At 32.2% G+C, this 20,825-nt stretch overlaps 2 protein-coding genes across 4 annotated transcripts; both read left to right on the top strand.

The window, feature by feature from the left end:
• Positions 1-15: 15 nt before the first annotated feature.
• Positions 16-3,645, top strand: LOC114183555 (transcription initiation factor TFIID subunit 10-like). 3 transcript variants are annotated; one of them, XM_028070624.1, is made up of 7 exons: positions 16-126; positions 219-348; positions 420-484; positions 1,655-1,717; positions 2,580-2,637; positions 2,718-2,768; positions 3,348-3,645. In XM_028070624.1, exons 2-7 carry the CDS (start codon positions 256-258, stop codon positions 3,426-3,428), a joined length of 411 nt encoding a protein of 136 aa, XP_027926425.1. In that variant the 5' UTR covers positions 16-126; positions 219-255; the 3' UTR covers positions 3,429-3,645. The 3 variants fall into 3 exon arrangements, with proteins under 3 accessions (XP_027926425.1, XP_027926426.1, XP_027926424.1); XM_028070625.1 differs by having other exon boundaries at positions 52-116; XM_028070623.1 differs by having other exon boundaries at positions 87-348.
• A 7,041-nt stretch (positions 3,646-10,686) lies between these two features.
• On the top strand, positions 10,687-20,556 carry LOC114184918 (casein kinase 1-like protein HD16). Its single transcript, XM_028072318.1, has 16 exons — positions 10,687-11,226; positions 11,322-11,450; positions 11,545-11,618; positions 11,747-11,816; positions 11,899-11,954; positions 13,030-13,101; positions 13,238-13,332; positions 13,423-13,489; positions 13,622-13,751; positions 14,644-14,862; positions 15,355-15,485; positions 17,034-17,208; positions 17,306-17,396; positions 19,128-19,285; positions 19,861-20,049; positions 20,121-20,556. The coding sequence occupies exons 1-16, from the start codon at positions 10,909-10,911 to the stop codon at positions 20,178-20,180; spliced, it is 2,034 nt and encodes a 677-aa protein (XP_027928119.1). The 5' UTR covers positions 10,687-10,908; the 3' UTR covers positions 20,181-20,556.
• Positions 20,557-20,825: the final 269 nt, after the last annotated feature.

The raw sequence follows: 20,825 nt of genomic DNA on the forward strand, positions 1-20,825 counted from the left end.
GAGAAAAAGGGGGTGCATATAACAAAAAATATGCGTTGAGTTTTTTCGTCCGTAAGAAAATGTGGGCTCTGCTGATATAAGGAGAGAGAGAAAGGGAGGAGCGAAAGACACGAATAGTGAGTTGAGGTTTGAATTGCGAAGCGCTTCATTCTGTGTTGTTTGATGTGTCACTGTTAATTTATTGAATCAAATAAAGTTTGTTGTTATAAATTATGAAGCTTTTTTGGAGTAGCGATTGATCGGCAAGAAAGAAGGATGAATCAGAACCCGCAATCGAGTGATGGAAGAGGCGACGATGACACTGCTCTCTCTGATTTCCTTGCTTCCTTAATGGATTACACTCCCACTGTAACTTTTCTTTATCTCTGTTCTTTTAATTTTCCATTCTGCACAATTTAATCACTGTTTCCTTTGTTTAGATACCTGATGAATTGGTGGAGCATTACTTGGCCAAGAGCGGGTTTCAGTGTCCTGACGTTCGATTGTGGGTTCCTCCTCTTATCTCCATTCACTATCAATTTTTCTTTGTGCTCTGCCTCAGAAAATAAGGGTCCGTGGAATTCGATTTAGGCAAAGTTTTTTTTTTTTTGGTGAGGAAACAGATTATCGATTACCATGGTTTCTGCTGGTTTCCCTTGCCTTTTTGTGGCAGTTATTGGGAAATCTATTTATTTCGGGGTTAATTATGTTTCAATTCCCTAATAAATTTAGGTATTTTTGGTTGAGTTTCTATTTAATTATCTTGTCCCATCTTCTTGTTTACTTAATTTTTTTTTTTGAGGTTTTGTTGGTAGAACGTTTGTAGGTTAACACTAATCACAGTATTATTTTATATTAATAACAAAATTTTATATCTCTTAACACAAGATATAAGTGATCAAGATGACAGAAAAAGATAACACTCAAATCACTTAGTTAACAGAAAAGTTATACAGAAAAGAATTATTGAAAATATAAAAAATTTGAGTATTCAATCAACCAAGAAACTTAATAGGGTCTCAATTGAAAATACCCATTCATTTGCATAATGTTTACGGCTAGCGTGGTTTCATATTATGATAGCTTGTCGATATTTTCTGTAAAAAAATCAAAGGCAGAATCGATCTCTAGAAGGAAATAAAAAATCACCATCCTAGGAACCCAAATATGTCATGGACCCGTCTCTGCTGTATCCCTTTGGTTTGTAGCTGTCAATTTTAGAGTTTTTAAGATGTTTACAGATAAGTGGATTAACAAACAAAGATTCAAGATTAATAGTTTATATTTCTTTTATGTTTTTTGTGCAAATCACAACTCTTGTATTTATTTATTGTTAATGTGTCTCACTCTTTCATTGGGATTGTTTAACATGGTGCAGTCATTATATTGGAAACGAGTGCCCACTGTTAATCAATTTAAGTGGGAAAATGATGAAATACGCTAGCTATTTTATTTTTCTTTTTACTCTTACTGGCTTAATTTTGGATTTCGTGTTGTGCATTGTTGTTTTCGACCTCCAATACGGTGGATAATAAGTGCTTGTTGTAAACTAAATTGCTTTTCAACACTTTGGCATTTTGGTTGACTGTTGCTGACTGATTTATTGGATTCCTGACCCTTGCATTTCTTCTTCATATACTGTGAGCTTGACCTGAAACACTTATAATTTTTTCAGGACTAGATTGGTAGCTGTTGCCACTCAAAAGTTTGTTGCTGAAGTTGCAGGAGATGCACTTCAGTATGTTCATTTTACTTGTGTTTTTGGTTGAATCTTTACCTTCTAGCTTTTATTTATTTTTAACCTTGAATTACGCCATCACAACTAACTCTGTGTGTGTTAGTTGCCTTTAGACATATTCTTCTGTTGAAGTTGATTTCTGGTTTCCTAAAAGTATTGAAATTTTTTCAAATGTTAGTTCATGCTTGCGAGAGGAGTTTAGGAGTGTGTCTGAATTTAGTTTCTTTAATGAGTGTGTATGGAATTATTTGTGCTAATGCACATACTTTTTTGTGATTTTATCCCTACTTATGTAAATGTCCATAAATGTAGAAACTACAATGAACGGACAAATGTGATTCAAAAGCTTAATATTAGGGCTGTTTACAAACTTTTGGCCCCGTGGGACATAGCTTGTAGCAATTTGGTATTATCCATGTAGGAAGTCCAACACTTTCTTTGTAAACAACGTACATTCCTTTTTAGACTCATCATAAGTAAAGTTGAATAGATGATGTAAAAATATTATTTATCAACTTAGATCTTTTATATTTTATTTCATTTGATTTCATGTCACTCTCTACTCACATATGTATGCAGAGTCCTAGTGTCCTATAGTTCAGACAATAAGTGTTAATGTCTTCATAGGGATATTAGTGGCCAACTTTTTCTTTATTGCTTGTTCTTGTCCAAGTGTTATTGATTTTCTTAATTTTGCCAATGTAGAATCCCTCAAATTTCTCCCTTTTTTAGTCATCCACGAGTGCATTACTATTTTTATTTTTGGCTAAGTTATACGTGCATTGTTATTAGTCATGTAGTTGCCTTGTCTTTCTTTTATGTGTCTATGCTGGATGATGAGTTGACTAGATGTTAACTGTAGGCACTGCAAAGCAAGACAAGCAACAATTCCAAAAGACAAAAGGGACAAGCAGCAAAAGGTTTTGACAGCTTATAATTGGTTTTCTCTATACTTGCATTATGCGTATATGTAGTACTTACATTTCATCATGTATAACAGGATAAACGTTTAGTTTTGACAATGGAAGACCTATCGAAAGCATTGCGTGAGGTAAGAATAGTTTGCTATCTCCTCATTTTGCAATCCATTGTTGTATTATGGATGTTTACTCTCACTATATAATGTCCACTCTACACTCCTGACTATCTATACGAATAATTCGCTCTCTTCCATTGAAGTCTGTGATAGCCCATCACTCATCTTTTAAACCTTTGCTTTGCTATCATATCTAGATCTTTTTTTTGCTCTGTTGTAAGTTTATAGAAAATGGTGATTTTGGCTAATACTCAATAGTGCGCAGAAGGTCTTAACCCAATTATGACATTTTACACATCTTCACAAAGGGTTTGGGGCAGTCAGTCTCAGACACATGCCATGGGTAAGCATGGCCAGCTCTCGGATCCCATTCCCTTCTGGGCCAAGAGAAACAAACTGCAAATAATCGTGTTATCCCATTTCGGTGGTGTATCCATCCATGTATAATAAATGTTTTTAAGCTTCTTCTTAGATCAATATTATGTGTTTTATTGAGATCTATGATAGAAGATAATATACCGTTCATGTTGGTTAGTTTTGCTGCTATGTTAACATTCCTTCACATTGAATCCACTCGTTATCTTTTATGAACAGTATGGCGTGAATCTAAGGCATCAAGAATATTTTGCCGACAGCCCTTCTACTGGAATGGATCCTGCTACGCGAGAAGAATGAGTATTATCTTGTTTATTTGTGTGTTCTGGCTTTCTAAAGTTTCATGTGTAGAAAGTATTGATTTATATGCCAAAACTGAATTAAGTATATTCTATTTATTGATATGTTGCTAGTTCTGTACCTCTAATTTTATGTTCAGTATACTGAAGTATAGTGCGGCATGCCTATTTTATGTAGTTGGATACACGTTATTTTACTGTCCTGGATTTGTGTTTAATTCCATGTTTTTAACAAGTGTCCAATGCATTGTACCCTTACCCATTGAAAATTGAGAACCAAAGGAAAACATGATAACTTAAGATAAGTTCATTGCTGATAGAGTACTTTCATAGACTAGATTCAGAAATTAATTACTACAAGCACCATTAACGTTAGTGGCGAACCATGGGATAACTTTGACTGAATCAAGGAGAAGTTGCTATATACACATAAAACCTTTTCTCATTTGATTGTGTTTTGTTTTTAGTTATTCTACTTCAATAACAATATCATTTCCATGGAATTTTTATTAGATTTTTATAGACGTGGAGTGTGAGTAAAACTCTTTCCAACTAAATTTTGGGTTAGATATGACGACATTTTTTATTGTCACTTCTCATAGCTCACTGTAATAATGCTTTCCTGGTTCATGAATTTTTTATGCTTCGACCTTCAGGACAGGGACAGAGAGACTAATGTCCAAGTTTTAATTCAATGCACGTCATCAAGTGATGATGAGACTAAATATAATGTTCTCGTGATAATGACATGCAATGAAAATAAAAGGTAAGTCACTCTTATGCAAATTATAACTAACAAGTAAATAGATAGAGTTTTGTCGTTGATATTATTTTTAGACCTAAAGCACAATAAAAATCAATACATGAACAAACAATTACCTCAATTATCAATGAAGTTGTCAACGGTTTTAAATGAATCATTTTCACATAATCAAACAAGTATTATAAAAACTTACACAATGCAAGGTCACACAAGAAACAAATTTTGACATTTTGGAAGCACGAGATGTTGACTATAACATGAGGTGGTGTTTTTGAGTTTTATAACAAAAATATAATTAATATGTTGTCCCTCGATGGAAAATTTAGGCCCAAAGAGAAAAAATGCAAGACACATAACAACACATTGGAAGATCAAAGTATAACAGAATTTGAAAGAGATAACACTTTAAGCTTTTCACGTGGTGAGATATTACAAAAAATTTTCTCACCTACAAAAATCATATAAAAGCTTTTAGGTTGTCTTACACTTGTGTGTGTTTTCTTCTTCAAGTTATTTTCTTTATATATGATTTTAATTATGACTGTTGATGACATTATGAATAAGACCTCTTAAAGATTGTGTAGTAGACTTGAAACTATAATAATAATTTTTGTGTAAATTTTTGTTTCGTGTCTTTAGTTATTTTGCCTATTTGTTTGTATTGGCTTTGAATGTGTTTTTTATTTTTTTTTATCTTAATTTGATAACTTTAACTTTGAAAAGGCTTGTAGGATGAACCTTAATTATGTTTTGGACTATGAGTACGAGGTTTGTAATACATAAACTTTCTTCTAAACTATTGTAATCAATTTTTTTCTTTTATATTTTGATTTGAATCATTTTCCAAGAGTGACAATTCCATCTAAATGTTTCATAATAAGTTTTTGTCTTTATCATTGAATTTCGAATTCAAAGAGAGGATCTTTCTCTACTCATCATTATGAGTTTCTTCATATCATACATGAGGCTAAATCTCATTAAATTATTGCTTCATCAAATTTGTTATGATATGACATTCTTCAATCAATTTGGTGAACCATATTATTTCAGCACTACATTGCTTAATAAATGTTGATTAAAAGCTTAATAAAAAAGTTGAAAACTTTGAAGGTTTTTTTTTTGAAAGAAAACTATTCAAACACAAATCAATATAAAATATAATTACATATCATAATATAAATAACATATCATGATTATTTTGATTCCTTTTCAATGTTATACCATGAATAAAGATAAATTCCTTTTATACGAAACTTATTGCAATTAAACCACGTCATATAGTTTCATTGTTACCAAATATGTTTTTCTTTTTATCTTATAAAACATCTTGTGGTTAGGACTTTGATTACATGTTTTAATTTAACAATAATAAAATAATAATTACTAAATTTCAAATCATGTGATGTACTTTCATGATCTAATGGTTTTCAAACTAGTTGTCTGACGTACCATAAACGATTTAATGTAATTCACGATTTGGTGTACTTCTTTTATATGCTTTAAATAATTTGATTACTTCATAATTTAATGTAATTTACGATTTGATGTACTTGTTTGATACGCTTCAAACAATTTGATAACATATTTTCATGTGCTTAAAAAACATATATTATAGACAATTTAGTGTACAAATAATACTCAACTATCACAAAATACACCCATGTAAAATTTTTAAAATGTTTGAAAATTAAAATTAGAAAAGTTGAGACATGTCAAATTTTAATTCCACGATAAAATTAGATAAAATTAAATGATTAAAAATATATTTAACCTTTTTAAAAATTTATCACAATAACCTATTTCAATTTTTTTCATGTTCCAATTTTAGTTTACGACAAAAAAAAACTTGAATTGAATAATTATAATCTCAAATGGTAATTTAAAAATCGTAAAAATGTTTTAAATATTTTTATTTGCTATTATTAATTTTGAACATACGTGGTAAACAAATAAAATGGATAAACTATTAATTTATTACATATTACAACTTTATGGAAAAAAAAATTGAATTCTCTAATGACCCTATATAATTAAATTAAACAAAAATTTGCATTTATACAACTACATAAAATACATTTCTTTTTCATATACGCATTTTGTTTGTAATTTTTTTAAGTGATACTTTTAAAGTTTAGCTATTTTCAAAATTAAAATAAATATTTACAATAACAAATATCTATGAAAATAAATAAAAATATCTATGATAGAACTACAATGGTAACAAATATCCTTAGACTTGATTTCTACGGTAGTCTCCAAAAGAGGACAGTAAAATGTTTCTATCTGTGACACAGTAATTTTACTCATAACTGAGTAATAGACTGAAGGGTAAAAACACACAATTCAAGTACAGACCCAATGACTGCAAAACTTTTACATGTGTCTATATAGACGATATACTAGTTTTTTTCAAAACAAAAGAAGATCATTACCTTTATTTAAAACAGGTATTATATAAACTCGAAAAATATGGTTTAATTGTATCAAAAGCAAAAATGGAGATTTGTAAAAATTTCATAGAATTCCTTGGAACAGAAATAGGTAATGGAACCATAAAACTTCAACCTCACATTTCTAAGAAAATCCAAGACTTTCCTAATAAAATGGAAGACATAAAAATCCTAAAATCCTTTTTAGAACTCTTAAATTATGCTAGAAGTTTTATCCCAGATCTGAGAAAATACACTGTCCCTTTATACAATAAAACTTCTCTAAAAGGAGAAAGAAAGTTTAATTCTGAAGATATAAAATTGGTTTAGGATATAAAACAAAAGGTAAGCAAATTACCTACTTTACAATTACCATTAGATTCAGATTACTTAGTAGTTGAATGTGATGGATGTGAATCAGGATGGGGAGCTATCCTAAAAAAAAAAAAAAACTGTCAAAAGATAATGAACAAATATGCAGATATGCTTCTGGAAAATATACTGTTAAACCACAGGTTTACCAGACCAGCACTGACTACGAAGTCAATGAAATTATACACGCCTTATAAGCATTTAAATTATTTTTGATAAATAAACCAAAAATAACCATTAGAACTGATTGTGAAGCAATTATTTCTTATGGAAAAAACCAAATAAATAATGACAAAAAACCTCACAGACGATGGTTACTTTTTAGAGACTACATAAATTATGGAAAGATTATAAATTTTGAACATATCAAAGGATTTGACAATATGTTTACTGATATCCTTTCCAGGTACATCATACAAAAATGAGACTCAACAAGTCTTCTATACAACCATAATACATGAATATCTTGCGTATCCAAGATCCTGAAATCCCTCCTGGATTTCGGGTCAGAATACAAATACAACCATTAGGGATTAGTCCTATATTTAGTCCTAACCCTGCCATTAAAATCACTAAACAAATAAAAAGGTTTAAAAGAAGGATATTCTGCCTAAGGCTACAAAAAACAGAATTATGCCAACAAAATCCTTTCCAATATTATTTTACACTTGCCTCCTACAAAGCTAACATCAGAGTTTTGGAGTATCATCTACAAAGGCTCAAAAATTTTATTGCTTAACCCGTTTGCTTCTATATTGTAGGTACAAATATTGCAAAATGGAATTTATACAAAACACAAAGAAAGGATCTTTAGGTCCTAAACCAGTAAAGTCCCCCTTTGTGGTGGAACAATACACAAAGTATGGCAAACAAGAATTGCCAATACTCACAAATACCTACCATTTTCCTGGTAGAGATAATACAAATGTCAAATTAAATGTTTTAATTGACAACATTTGGAATATTCCAAAATATACAGTTCAAAATGAACACCAAGTTACTAAGGTGAAACAAAGCATCATTAGCGCACTATACAATTTCTGCAACGCAGATAACAAAGGAGTTCTGTTAACTTCACCAGCCTCTCCCTCTGGGAAAGGATTTACACATTATGCCCTAATTACAGGGCCAAATAAAGGAGTTTATACTTTCTTCAAATATCTCTCTGAGGCAAAACAAGACCAATTTTGGTCTACTTACAAAGGCTTTAATTCTTTAGAAGAAGCCCAGATGGCCTGAAAGATGGGAACCATTGAAGAAGAAAAAATAAAAACAGGGTTGACATTTGAACCAAGGACCCAAACACATACCTATGCTACCTCCTGTAGATTCTCACCACAAATGAACCCAAACATTTTCCTTGCAAAGTTCGAGGTCATACAAGAGTTCTTGTTTGAAGTTCATGCGAAAACACAAAATTACAATGGATTATTTGTAAAACCCCAAACCTATTTTGACACTAAAACACCATGCCAAGAGTCTTCGGACTATTGCAAAACAGTAACCACAAAGTGCACATGCCAAATAAAATTCTTTTTTAGAAAGGCTCAAATTGATTTAAAAACCTTTAAAAATCAATTATATAGAGACATAGTGATATGTCCTTCACTATTATTAGAGGCAGGATGTCTCCAAACACTTCTTATCCCACCAACCGAAAAATTCAACTCTCTAACCCAGGAAATAAACTCGGTAGTAAATGAAATACAGGCAGAATATATGACCAATATCTGCTTACAAATCATCTCCTCTCCAAAAAGCGCCACAACCCCTGATAGTGTGGCAACACATGTCATAAAACTATTCACAAAGTCAAATCGAGAGGCCCATGTCCATCTAGAACACGGTTCCTTGAAAGGGTTGTCACTCAACAAAGAAAAGCTATACCAGTACCAACTATGGAAAGCTTACATTGAAGGATCAAATTGGAATTTCTCCAGAAAGGATAATACAGAATATATCATTTTAAAAGAAACCATAAACACCAAAATATACTGGAAAAAGTTTATGGGAAACAAATTTCATCCTTTCCCTATAGAAGCCAATCCGATACTGGTTAAAAGATTTGAAAAAGAAAGGATATACAGAGAAATTTATGAAGAAACAGGAAACCATGGACAAGGAACTCCTGGATCTTCTTTCCCTTCTGACAACGAAGACTCATACCAAATACTTGAGGAAGATCCCGAAGACTTGATTTCTACGGTAGTCTCCAAAAGATGATAGTAAAATGTTTCTTCCTGTGACACAGTAATTTTACTCATAACTGAGTAATAGACTGAAGGGTAAAAACACACAATTCAACTATAGACTACGTCACCAGATGACTTAGACTCTAGGTAACCGGTCTCTTAAAAACCGGTTCAACAAGTTACAGGTTTCAAAATTTCTCTATAAAAGAGTCTTTAAGTCCCTTATGCTGGGCAAGAACTCTCGACCCCTATCTCGCTCTACCTCTGCCTTCTCTCTACTTATCTCTCTCTTGTCTTTCCTCACCTTTCCTCTCTTGTATACTCTGTTTCCAACATAAATAAACGAGGAATTTCAAATCTCTCCCCCCTCCCTCTGGAATCTAAGTAAGTTTTTATGGAGTAGTTTCTTTCTAGGCATCTACGGATGCCTTGAGTAATATTTATTAAAAGATGCGGTAATCATTTAAAGACTTAAAAACATTTTATGTACATAAATTTATTTTTTCTGCTTTTACTTTCCTGTTAGCCTAAAAGTAAGTTTATGAGAGAATATCTAACTAGCTCTGCCAAATTTATATTCTCATAAACTTACTTTTAAAGGTTTTATTGAGAATATATTGGGGAAATGTATTGGGGAATGTTCAATAAAACCTTTAAAAGTAAGTTTATGAGAATATAAATCTAGCAGAGCCAGTTAGATATTCTCTCATAAACTTACTTTTAGGCTAACAGGAAAGTAAAAGCAGAAAAAATAAATTTCTGTACATAAAATGTTTTTAAGCCTTTAAATGATTACCGCATCTTTTAATAAATATTACTCAAGACATCCGTAAATGCCTAGAAAGAAACTACTCCATAAAAACTTACTTAGATTCCAGAGGGAGGGGGGAGAGATCTGAAATTCCTCGTTTATTTATGTTGGAAACAGAGTATACAATAGAGGAAAGGTGAAGAGAGACAAGAGAGATAAGTAGAGAGAAGGCAGAGGTAGAGTGAGAGAGGGGTTGAGAGTTCTTTCCCGGCATAAGAGACTTAAAAACTCTTTTATAGATAAATTTTGAAACCTGTAACTTGTTAAACCGGTTTTTAAGAGACCGGTTACCTAGAGTCAATTAAAATTATTATTTTACTATCATAGAATAAAAGTAAACATATAACACATACTAATAATAGCAAATAACATTTTTATTTTACCAAATATATACAATTAAAATTAAAATAGTAACAGAAAAATGCACACGGAGTCCACTAATTAATTTATTGATACTGATAGGACAATCCAGTAGATAGATACAATTACTTTTATGTAAGAAATGAACAATGAATTATGAATTTAATTTAGTACATCTTTACCATGAATTTATGTGAATGTCTGCTAAATACTATGAATCTTTATGTCCTATGATCAAGTGGGGTCCCCAGTAAATTGGTTTTTCACCTTCGTACTCCTTAATGAAAATTTGCTACATTTGTATTTATTTTTTCTATCTTGAATATTTATTCTTTTATCAGTTGTATTGCTTTTTTCTTTTTTCCCTTTTTCATCTTAATCTTGTATGCTGTACTTTCTTCATCCACCACCGAACCCTAACCCTAATCCTCCATCCATTTCTTCTGTTCTCTCTGCTTTTGCTTTGCAACAATTCCATCTATGAATAGCCAGTCGAAGCTTTCATGAGCATATAATGATCTTAGCGTTGCGAATCGATTGCATGGGTTTGGAGAATGCCGGAGCTTCGTAGTGGACCGCGACGACGTCGTGCTCCGGTTGGTCGTAGAAGCTCGGAACCACCGTCTTCGGGGGGGAGATACGTGAAGACTCGCGCTGCAGTTGCCAGGGAGGCGGCGGCGGCGGCGGCGGAGAGGCCAAGAACTCGTTTGGCGGCTAAACAATTAGAAGAGGAGAAGCCGATCATTGTCATATCCGATCATACGAAGAAGGAAGTTGAAGGCGGCGCGATGGGGGATGAGAGTGGTGGCCTGAGTGCAAACAAGGGTGTTGCGCAAGAAGATGATGCTAACCCAGCTCCTTTCCCGGATAGGGTATTCTATTGCTTTTTAATTACTAAATTTTTGTTTGACCATTATTTAGTGATGTTAATATATGAATACTTATAATACTTGTTTTCACTCCGCAGGTTCAAGTGGGAGGGTCGCCTGTCTACAAAGTGGAGAGAAAACTTGGCAAAGGAGGATTTGGACAGGTTTTTGTTGGCAGGCGAGTTACCGGTGGTAACGACCGTACCGCTGGTCCCGGTGCCACTGAGGCAAGAGCTTATCCTGTTATCTCGCTGTTGTATACATTAAAGAATACTGTATGGCTTTAAGCTGATTGCATGTTTGTTATCTTTCATGTTTCAGGTAGCTTTGAAATTTGAGCATAGGAACAGCAAAGGATGTAACTATGGCCCTCCGTATGAGTGGCAAGTGTACAAGTAGGTGCACTGTTTATTATTATGTTATAAGAAATATATATGTTGTCAATTGCTTTTGATTATGTATAAGGTTTGCGTCGAAGTTAATTGACCTGGGATTTGACCCTTTTAATGGTTTATGTCGAAAGCACCCTTGGTGGCAGTCATGGAATACCTAGAGTACACTATAAGGGGAGGCAAGGAGAATATTACGTAATGGTATGGTCTACACAACAGCCAATTCATATTTTCATCACCAACTTACCTACATAACCTTTTTTTTGGGTGGCTATGTATGCAGGTTATGGACATGCTTGGTCCCAGCTTGTGGGATGTTTGGAATTCTTCAAGTCAGGCGTGAGTATAAGCTAACCTCACATATTATATCTGCTGTGTTGTTTATTGGTGCCGTGTTTTAAAAAAAAACTAGTGTAATTGTTCTTGTGTATTTATTGTAAAGTTTTTATATGGAAGTGAGGTGACCCCTTCTTTAGCTTCATTTTCTTCTACATGCATATACTACTAAATATTAAATAAATATACTAATGGAATGGACTGAAAGAAGTTGGAGTTGCAATAGTTGTTGATGGTCTGTTTGTTGTATTAAATTCTTTGTGATGTCATCTTTTGGTTTTCTTTTATCCAAAAAGTTGGTTTTGTCTTGAGCTAAATTTGATTCCCTTTTTGTTTTTATATAAATGACTACTTAAGTAAATACTTACCGAATTTAACTTTTGATCCATTACATTTATTAATGACGTATATGGTAATATGATGCATATTTTTTCTCTTCCATTATGTATTTTGCCATCTCTATTGCCGTACTTGCTGTGCCACTCTTTTTATGTTATGAACCATCCTTGAACTGCAACCAGCGCACAGTTCACTTATCTTGGTCAATCTTTGAGTAATACTATACAGAGACACAAATGGAAAAATAGCAAAGGCAGTTACCATAAATCCTATAAACTCTCTCTATCACAAGTGATACTTACAAGACTTATTAGTATTCAACCTATAGGTTGCAACAAAAAGTTATTATTGGAATTATGGGTATTCATGTCATGAAGCCCACTTTGAAAAGTTGGAATCCGTATTTAGCATACGTTGTTCTGTTTAGAACCATGAGAAAAATACTCAATGCCAAAACAGTGAAAAAGTTAGATATTATACATGTTTTCATTCTCAAGCTAACCTTTAAGAGAACCTACTATTTTTTAATTTATTACTTCTCCGACAAATAATAACGAAATGTCATTAGGTAGACTGGCTATTCACTAATATGGGGAACCAAATCATTCTTTCTTTTTATTATTATTGTTGAAGCAGTTCGTTTTATTGTTCTTCACTTCTTCCTTCCTTTCTAGAGTGACTAAGTCAATTGTTGTTTATTCTTTGAAGTTTTGTTGACAGCTGTCTTTTGAATGTGTAGGATGTCTGCAGAAATGGTTTCCTGCATTGCAGTGGAGTCTCTGTCAATCTTGGAGAAGATGCACTCTAGAGGGTATGTTCGCAAAGCAATTTATTTTTTATATTAATCCTTTTCTTATTGATTTGTTTGCCATAATCTGAGTGTTTTGATTTGTTATATTGATTATTGGTTTCCAAACATGATATTTGGTTCCTGTTGCTCATTATAGCTATGTGCATGGTGATGTAAAGCCGGAGAACTTTTTACTAGGTCAGCCTTCTACACCACAAGAAAAGAAACTGTATCTTGTGGACCTTGGATTAGGTTAGTAGGTTCAATTCAAGGATGATACACTTCATCCGTATCTGCACTTTCCTTTTTGACTTTTCTTATTTATTAGCACTTGTTTTGCAGCTACAAAGTGGAGAGACACGTCCAGTGGACTGCATGTTGAATATGATCAACGTCCTGATATGTTTAGGTTATCTTTTCTCTTTCAATTTTTTTCTCTTGAATTCATATTATTATTTTATCTTATTTTCTATTATAGCGGTTCTTGTTTCATGGACATGGTTATCAAACTGCTTCGGACTTGCATTTGTAATTTTTGTAGAGGGACTGTTCGTTATGCCAGTGTTCATGCTCATCTGGGAAGAACTGCTAGTAGAAGGGATGATCTTGAATCTCTTGCCTACACACTCATTTTCCTTCATAAAGGCAGGTTACCTTGGCAAGGTTATCAGGTATATACATTGTGAAATAAGTGTTGTTTTAGCAATTTATTTTATTCCAATCATCTCCATTTACAATATCGAGGAAACATTTATTTCATTTCTCCAATTTTGAAAACTATTATATTGAACACTATTTATGTAATAATCTGTATGGTGTATCTGAAGTTATTTTTATTTTGTTTTCCTTGAATTGAATACTGCAGTTCAGTACTAGTTACAACTCATGATTCAAAATTTAGGATGAAGATTTGAATCTCAATTTGATAACCTTGTATGGAGGAGCTTATGAAAGTAACTTAGAATGTGTTCGCATGTTATTTTCAGCTTATTATTTCCATAAGCTCTCAAGCTTATGAAAACAGCTTATAACTTGTATAAAAGTAATTTAACCATATGTCCTCTTCGTTTATAAAAGCTAAAAAAATAAGTGTTGTATAGATGTTACTACCTCCTTTCTCATTTATAAGAAAAAAAATCGTACTTTATATTCCTGAATATAAGGAATTGTGAACTATTTTTACTTCATTTTATTTAGTGATTCTTTTCTGAAATACCTTAACTTTAATTGATGTCTGACTTTTGGTAACATCATAATGTTTTTTTTTTTGTTTTACTAAAAGGACATTTTAGAAAGATTATCAAGTGATTAGTTAAGTATCATGCTCTTAACTGTTCTTAATCTGTGTGAAGTTAGTTTTTTCTTGTTATAGATGAGATCAGAGGTTGTACTCTAAGCGTTTAGGTAAGGTGTTTATCCATAAACATGCTTAGTCATATGGTCGAATTTTTATATATAGAATTTATGATTTTTCATTATCCTTTTGCAAACACTTTAGAATGGAGAGTGGTGATTGAGTTTTTCTACATATACTGTCTTAATCTGATTTTCCTTTAATTTTAGGGTGATAATAAATCCTTCCTTGTCTGCAAAAAGAAGATGGGAACATCACCTGAGATGCTATGCTGTTTCTGCCCTGTTCCTTTTAGGCAGTTCCTTGAGATTGTAGTGAACATGAAATTTGACGAAGAACCTAACTATTCTAAGTTAATTTCTTTGTTTGATGGTATGCTTGGACCAAATCCCGCATTGAGGCCAATTAATACTGAAGGTGCTCAAAAGGTATAATCATTACTGTCTGGTTTTAGATTATCTGTTTTTCTGAGTGATCAGTCTTCTATTATTTTTTGTACATGTGTGCGCATGTGTGGAAACTATATGGAACCAAGTTGGGGAATTTTTCCTGTCTACAAACAGAAATTTCTCTTACTCTCTAAGATAAATGTTCTTCTTTTGAAAAGTTAATTATTTAAGTTATATTGTATGGTGCAGTGTGACACAAGCAAATTTTACTAGTAAACCATATCAGGCTTAATGGGCTTGGCTGAAGTTTTAGTAAATTCACCCACTGTCACGCTGACAGCCATTCATCTATGTAATTTGTATTATTAAACAGCTGGTAGTAGAGCATGTGGCAACTCTGTTTGTTGTGGTGCAGCCTCTCCTATAACATAGTGTAGAGTTTTTTTTATGTTTTGGCACTATTTTTATTATCATGATTTTGGTCTGTGTTCATGGTGTGATACTTTTGTTCACTCAAACAAAACGTACCAGGTTGGGCAGAAGAGGGGTAGATTGAATATTGAAGAAGAAGATGATTCACAGCCCAAAAAGAAGGTCCGTTTGGGGGTTCCTGCAACACAATGGATTTCAGTCTACAATGCAAGACAGCCAATGAAGCAAAGGTAGAGCAGCAGTCTCTTTTGTAGGGCCTTCTTTTAATTGAGTAAATAGATATCTGATTTTTTTTTCTTATGCACTTTGCTTAAATTAATATTTTAACAAAATGGTTTTCCAAGTCAAACAAAATGTTTTCTAAGTCAGACAAATGTTTGGTTTAGTTTTACGTTGGCTCAACTCAACCTTTAATTTGATTTCACTTGTTTTTTATCACAGTTTGGCATATATTTATGTACAGGCCCGATTTTAAGTGCATTTTGGAACCCTTTTTGTACTGGAGATTTTTTTTTTTTTTTTTTTTTGTATGCATAAGTTGAGTCCTTCTAGTAGTTGAACTTATGTGAACTAAATTTCTGCTTTACCTTGAAGGCAAAAGTATGTACCAAGGTTGTTAAAATTGGGAGTTTACGTGAATCCTTGGAGGTTCCGTAAATTTGCAAGAGTTTATTTAATCTTGAAAATCATTAAAATATCAATAGTAAATTAATATTCAATATTTTAATTTCATAACAAAGCAAAATAGTAAACGAAAACATCTCAATAGAGTCAATACATTACACCCAAATTTTGAAGGAACAAAATACTATATTATTAAGTTAATTATTATTTAATTTTTATATCATATATTTTTTAGTAAAGCAAAATATTATTTTTAATTTTAATTTCCGTATACCGTCAAGAGTTTATTTAATCTTGAAAATCATTAAAATATCAATAGTAAAATAATATTCAATATTTTAATTTCATAACAAAGCAAAATAGTAATCTAAAGCATCTCAATAGAGTGAACACATTACACCCAAATTTTGAAGGAACAAAATACTATATTATTAAGTTTATTATTTTTTAATTTATATATCATATATTATTCTTTATTTAGTTTGTAATTGCTTGGTTATATTATGTATGTTATGCTTTTAAATACTTTTATTGTTTTTTTTAATTATTATTATTATATAATAAGTAGCAATTCTTAGTTAACAAGTAAAGAATTCATTTAAACCTTTTCTTAACCGACCCACTGAAAAATATATTGGACTTCAATACGATACCAAGTAATCATGACCTGACAATAATGAAGCCAAGACCCAACAAATGTTAAAAAAAAATCACACGGGCCTTAGTTGTGGCCTCGCCCACCAATTTCGTTGCCAATTCCTCGTGTGCAGCTTAACCTAATGCAACTACACTATTAATGCGTTTTAAGGTCAAGTGAAATAATTGTAATAGCCATGAAGTCTCCTTTCAGTAATGCAATTTCTTCATGATATTCACTGTTGATTACACGTGATGCAATTGGTTCTTCAAGAGTGAATTTTTCTCTACTCCACACATCTGCGACTGTGGGTGACTCTTTTAAACGTTTATGCAACAAGTTAGAGATGAATGAGAACCACAAAATCAACTTCCAACTGAAGATCCAACCAAACTTGTATAATATGATGTAGAAATGTAAACTTGTCGAGTTGACTTGTGATTTGGATAACCATGGTGTCTACTGCTCGAGCATTTTTCATGAGTGTGATTTTGACTTCTGAATTTGTTGTAATTAGGTACCATTATAATGTAGCGGATGCAAGATTAGCGCAACATGTGGAGAGAGGGATTGCAGATGGGCTTCTCATTAGTTGTGTGGCTTCTTGTTCCAATCTCTGGGCACTTATTATGGATGCTGGAACTGGTTTTTCCAGTCAAGTTTATAAGTTGTCACCATTTTTCTTACATAAGGTGAAGTTATATGATATAATATAAATCAGGACATGTTCTATAATTTGTTATTTGTTTTCATATGATGAATCTTACCAATGCGACTCTTTCTTTTCAGGAATGGATCATGGAGCAGTGGGAAAAAAACTATTACATTACTTCTATTGCAGGAGCTAATAATGGGAGCTCTCTTGTTGTGATGTCAAAAGGTATGCTTTTTATGTTTTTATGAATGGTTGATAACGGACTATTTATTACCCCCTTAAAATGATGATGTATCTTATTCAATACTATGATTTTTTTGGAATAATTTCAATCAGTGTAGTTAGAATTGTAAGAATCGTATGATTTGAATCTCGATTCGTTACATAATTCCTCCCTAGCGATACACATCGTCGGATGTAAATCGTGTGATTCACTATTTGTTTTGGTTACATGCTATTCATGCCCAAGAAACAAAAAACCGAAAAAAATCAGAAACACATAGGAAAAGAAACTCAGTGAAGATGAAAGTTCATTGGAGAAGATGAACAGCAGGGAGGATGAACGGTGGAGAAGCTGAACATCAGATAATAGAACCCACACAGAAGACAAACAGTAAAAAGAGAACAGGTGAAGATGAATAGTGAGAAGGGAGAGGATGAGACAAGATGAACAGATAAGGGACAGAAAATCAACTTGGGAGAAGATGAACCCATGAACCACAGAAGATGGACATAGGAGGAAGAAGAGTGTGAAGATCAAGCGTTAGAGAGTTCTGAGTAGGCTTTTAAGAGTAATATTTTAAAATATAAAATGCTTTTTCATCTCTTTTTTATTTTTTTATTTATCTCTGACAACTTTAATGGTACCAACATACTTTTATACAGTCATAATTTATATATTATTTTTTATTTTTTATTTTCTTTTCAATAAAAAATTAATATTATCTCTTAGAAAAGGATAATTATTGTTTAAATTAATATAAAAGTGTTATTATATTTTTTATTTTTTATATAAAATTAGTGCTTTAATATTTTCTTTCTATTTTTTTTTCTTTTATAAGAATTTCTCAATATTATTTATATCAGTGTACATTTATTATATTTTTTATATTTCAGTAGTTGTTATTTAAGGTTTTTTTATTTCATTTTTTGGAAATAGAAAAAAAAATTTAATATACAATTTTTGTTATATTCTTTATTTTTTTTTTATAAAAATAAGTGATTGTTTAAGTTTAAGGATTTTTTTAAAATACATAAAAAGTTATTCACGATTTGAATCTCAATTCAATAACCATGATTTCAACTTGACCGCATATTTAGTTTCCACTTGTTATGACATGCATTTGGGTTTGTCTGTTTTAATACAGTGAGATAGGAGTGAACACTGTGTTGTCTAGTTTGTGGTCTGGGTTAGATTGGGGATTTCAGAAAGAGGTTGAGGGAAGGTTGGGGGTTGCATAAGAAAAGGTGGCACGGATGATCTTTAGTCAATGGAAGAGGGGGTGCTATTGGTGAGAAGTGGGAACTGATAGGTTACTGTGGACAGATCATGGTTTCTTTGCTTGTGCTAGCAGAACATGATGTGAATAAGTAGAGGGTGAAAGATAACTGCTGTGTCTGAACATAAGCGAATCAGTATTTACTATAATATTTATACAGTATTTACAACCAAATTATCAATTTAATACTTGTAGTAGAGCTGTCGTAAACTAATTCAATTACGACAACATTAATGTTTTTCCTTTATTTGCAAATTTATGAGTAAGAGGGAGAATTTAGCCTTACATTGTAAAGGATGAACAACACTTCTTAGTAATGATTGATTGTGTCTTTACGTTGTGAGCTTTGCTTACAGTTCTCTGTGGACAAAGATTTGAATTTCTGCAGATCTCTACTTACAAGCTTTCTCCTGTTGCTAGATCTGATTTTTGGTGATGTGTGGTATAACTTATGCAGGCACGCACTATACACAACAATCATACAAAGTAAGTGATTCTTTCCCATTCAAATGGATAAACAAGAAGTGGAGAGAAGGTTTTCATGTGACCTCAATGGCCACTGCTGGAAGTCGCTGGGGTGTTGTTATGTCTCGAAATTCTGGATACACTGATCAGGTTTGTTGTTCATATTGTACTTCTGTATATGTAACCAAGTTTTTCTTTAATTATTTGTTTTTCTACGTTCTGAATGTTTGTATATTATTGAATAAACCAGAGCTGTTTGTAAATTCAAAGGGCTAGTATTCTCATTGAAATGGGTTGATTTTTGTCAAGAAAATTCTGGCTAGCTTACACTTTCCTGTTTCATTAGTTCCAAGGTTTAGATTTGTCGACAAACTACGACTTTAAGAAACTCTAGTACATTTTAAACATCTCAAGTTTGCTTGATACTGATTTTCTAAGAGCCAATTGGTTAAATTTTATGTGGTTAAGTTAGAGGGGAAAGATATATATTTGATAACTTGTCTCATGTTCGGCCTGATATGCATTCATGCTTTCTGAGAGTCTGGCTCGAATTTTTCTTCTGAAATTAAATTATTTAAGTTGCTTACTCATATATTCATTGCTTTTTCTAGTGGTTATGTACAAAATTCAACTGCTCTTTTTTGATGAAATAGTCTGTAATGCAGTCATTGAATCTGTCACTGGATCTAATACTTGTTCTCTAACTATCCACTTTTCAAATGTAGGTTATTGAACTTGATTTTCTCTATCCTAGTGAGGGAATCCACAGAAGATGGGATAATGGTTATAGGATTACAGCAACTGCTGCTACATGGGATCAATCTGCTCTCATACTGAGCATTCCCAGGCGCAGGCCAGGTGATGAAACGCAGGAAACTCTGCGCACATCTCAATTTCCAAGCACACATGTTAAGGTAATGGTTGTTGAATGATGTAGTTGATGTCGTTTGTAAAATGTTTTAACTTGGGTTCTGTTTGTGTACAGGAAAAATGGTCAAAAAACCTTTACCTTGCTTGTTTGTGCTATGGGCGCACAGTATGCTGATTTGCTTTGTAGGCAAATGCGTACAAATCTTTTTGCGCCACTTCCTATTGGTTCCGGGAGCGATTTTTTGTGATGTATTTTTTACATTCCAAAAAGTCCATTCATTCTGAAATAAATAGGAAGTGGCAAAAGAGATTTAGGATGTTGGATCTAGTATTTTGTTGTCTGTAAAATTATACATTTTGTAATGGCCCAATCATGTAATAACTTGGCTGAGAATTCTTGTATCTATTACAAGTTTCTTGGGGTGGGGAATGTGGCAGTTAATGTATACAGCTTAGCTTTATATGTTACTCCAATATATGTATATGGCTTTTATCAAATTTTTTGTCAAGATTGTTTACCTGACTACTCTTAATAAAACTTTGTATGGCTATTCCCTGTGTATCTTCTCAACAAATGTGATTATGATTCATGTAAAGAATTTTAGAAAATATTTAATTTGAAGAAGTTATAGAATTTCAATTTTAAAGGAACTTAAAATTCTTGATAGTATCTATCTTATCGCTATTAATGTTGATGTAAAAAATTAATATTTATAAATTTTGGTTATCAATTTTTAAGTATGTTTTTTTAGCAAATAGTATGAATTAGTTCTTTTGAACTAAAAATTTGTAATTTAAGAAACTTTAAATTAATCATTTC

Source organism: Vigna unguiculata, chromosome 5, assembly GCF_004118075.2.
Source record: "Vigna unguiculata cultivar IT97K-499-35 chromosome 5, ASM411807v1, whole genome shotgun sequence".
Classification (NCBI taxonomy): Eukaryota; Viridiplantae; Streptophyta; class Magnoliopsida; order Fabales; family Fabaceae; genus Vigna; species Vigna unguiculata.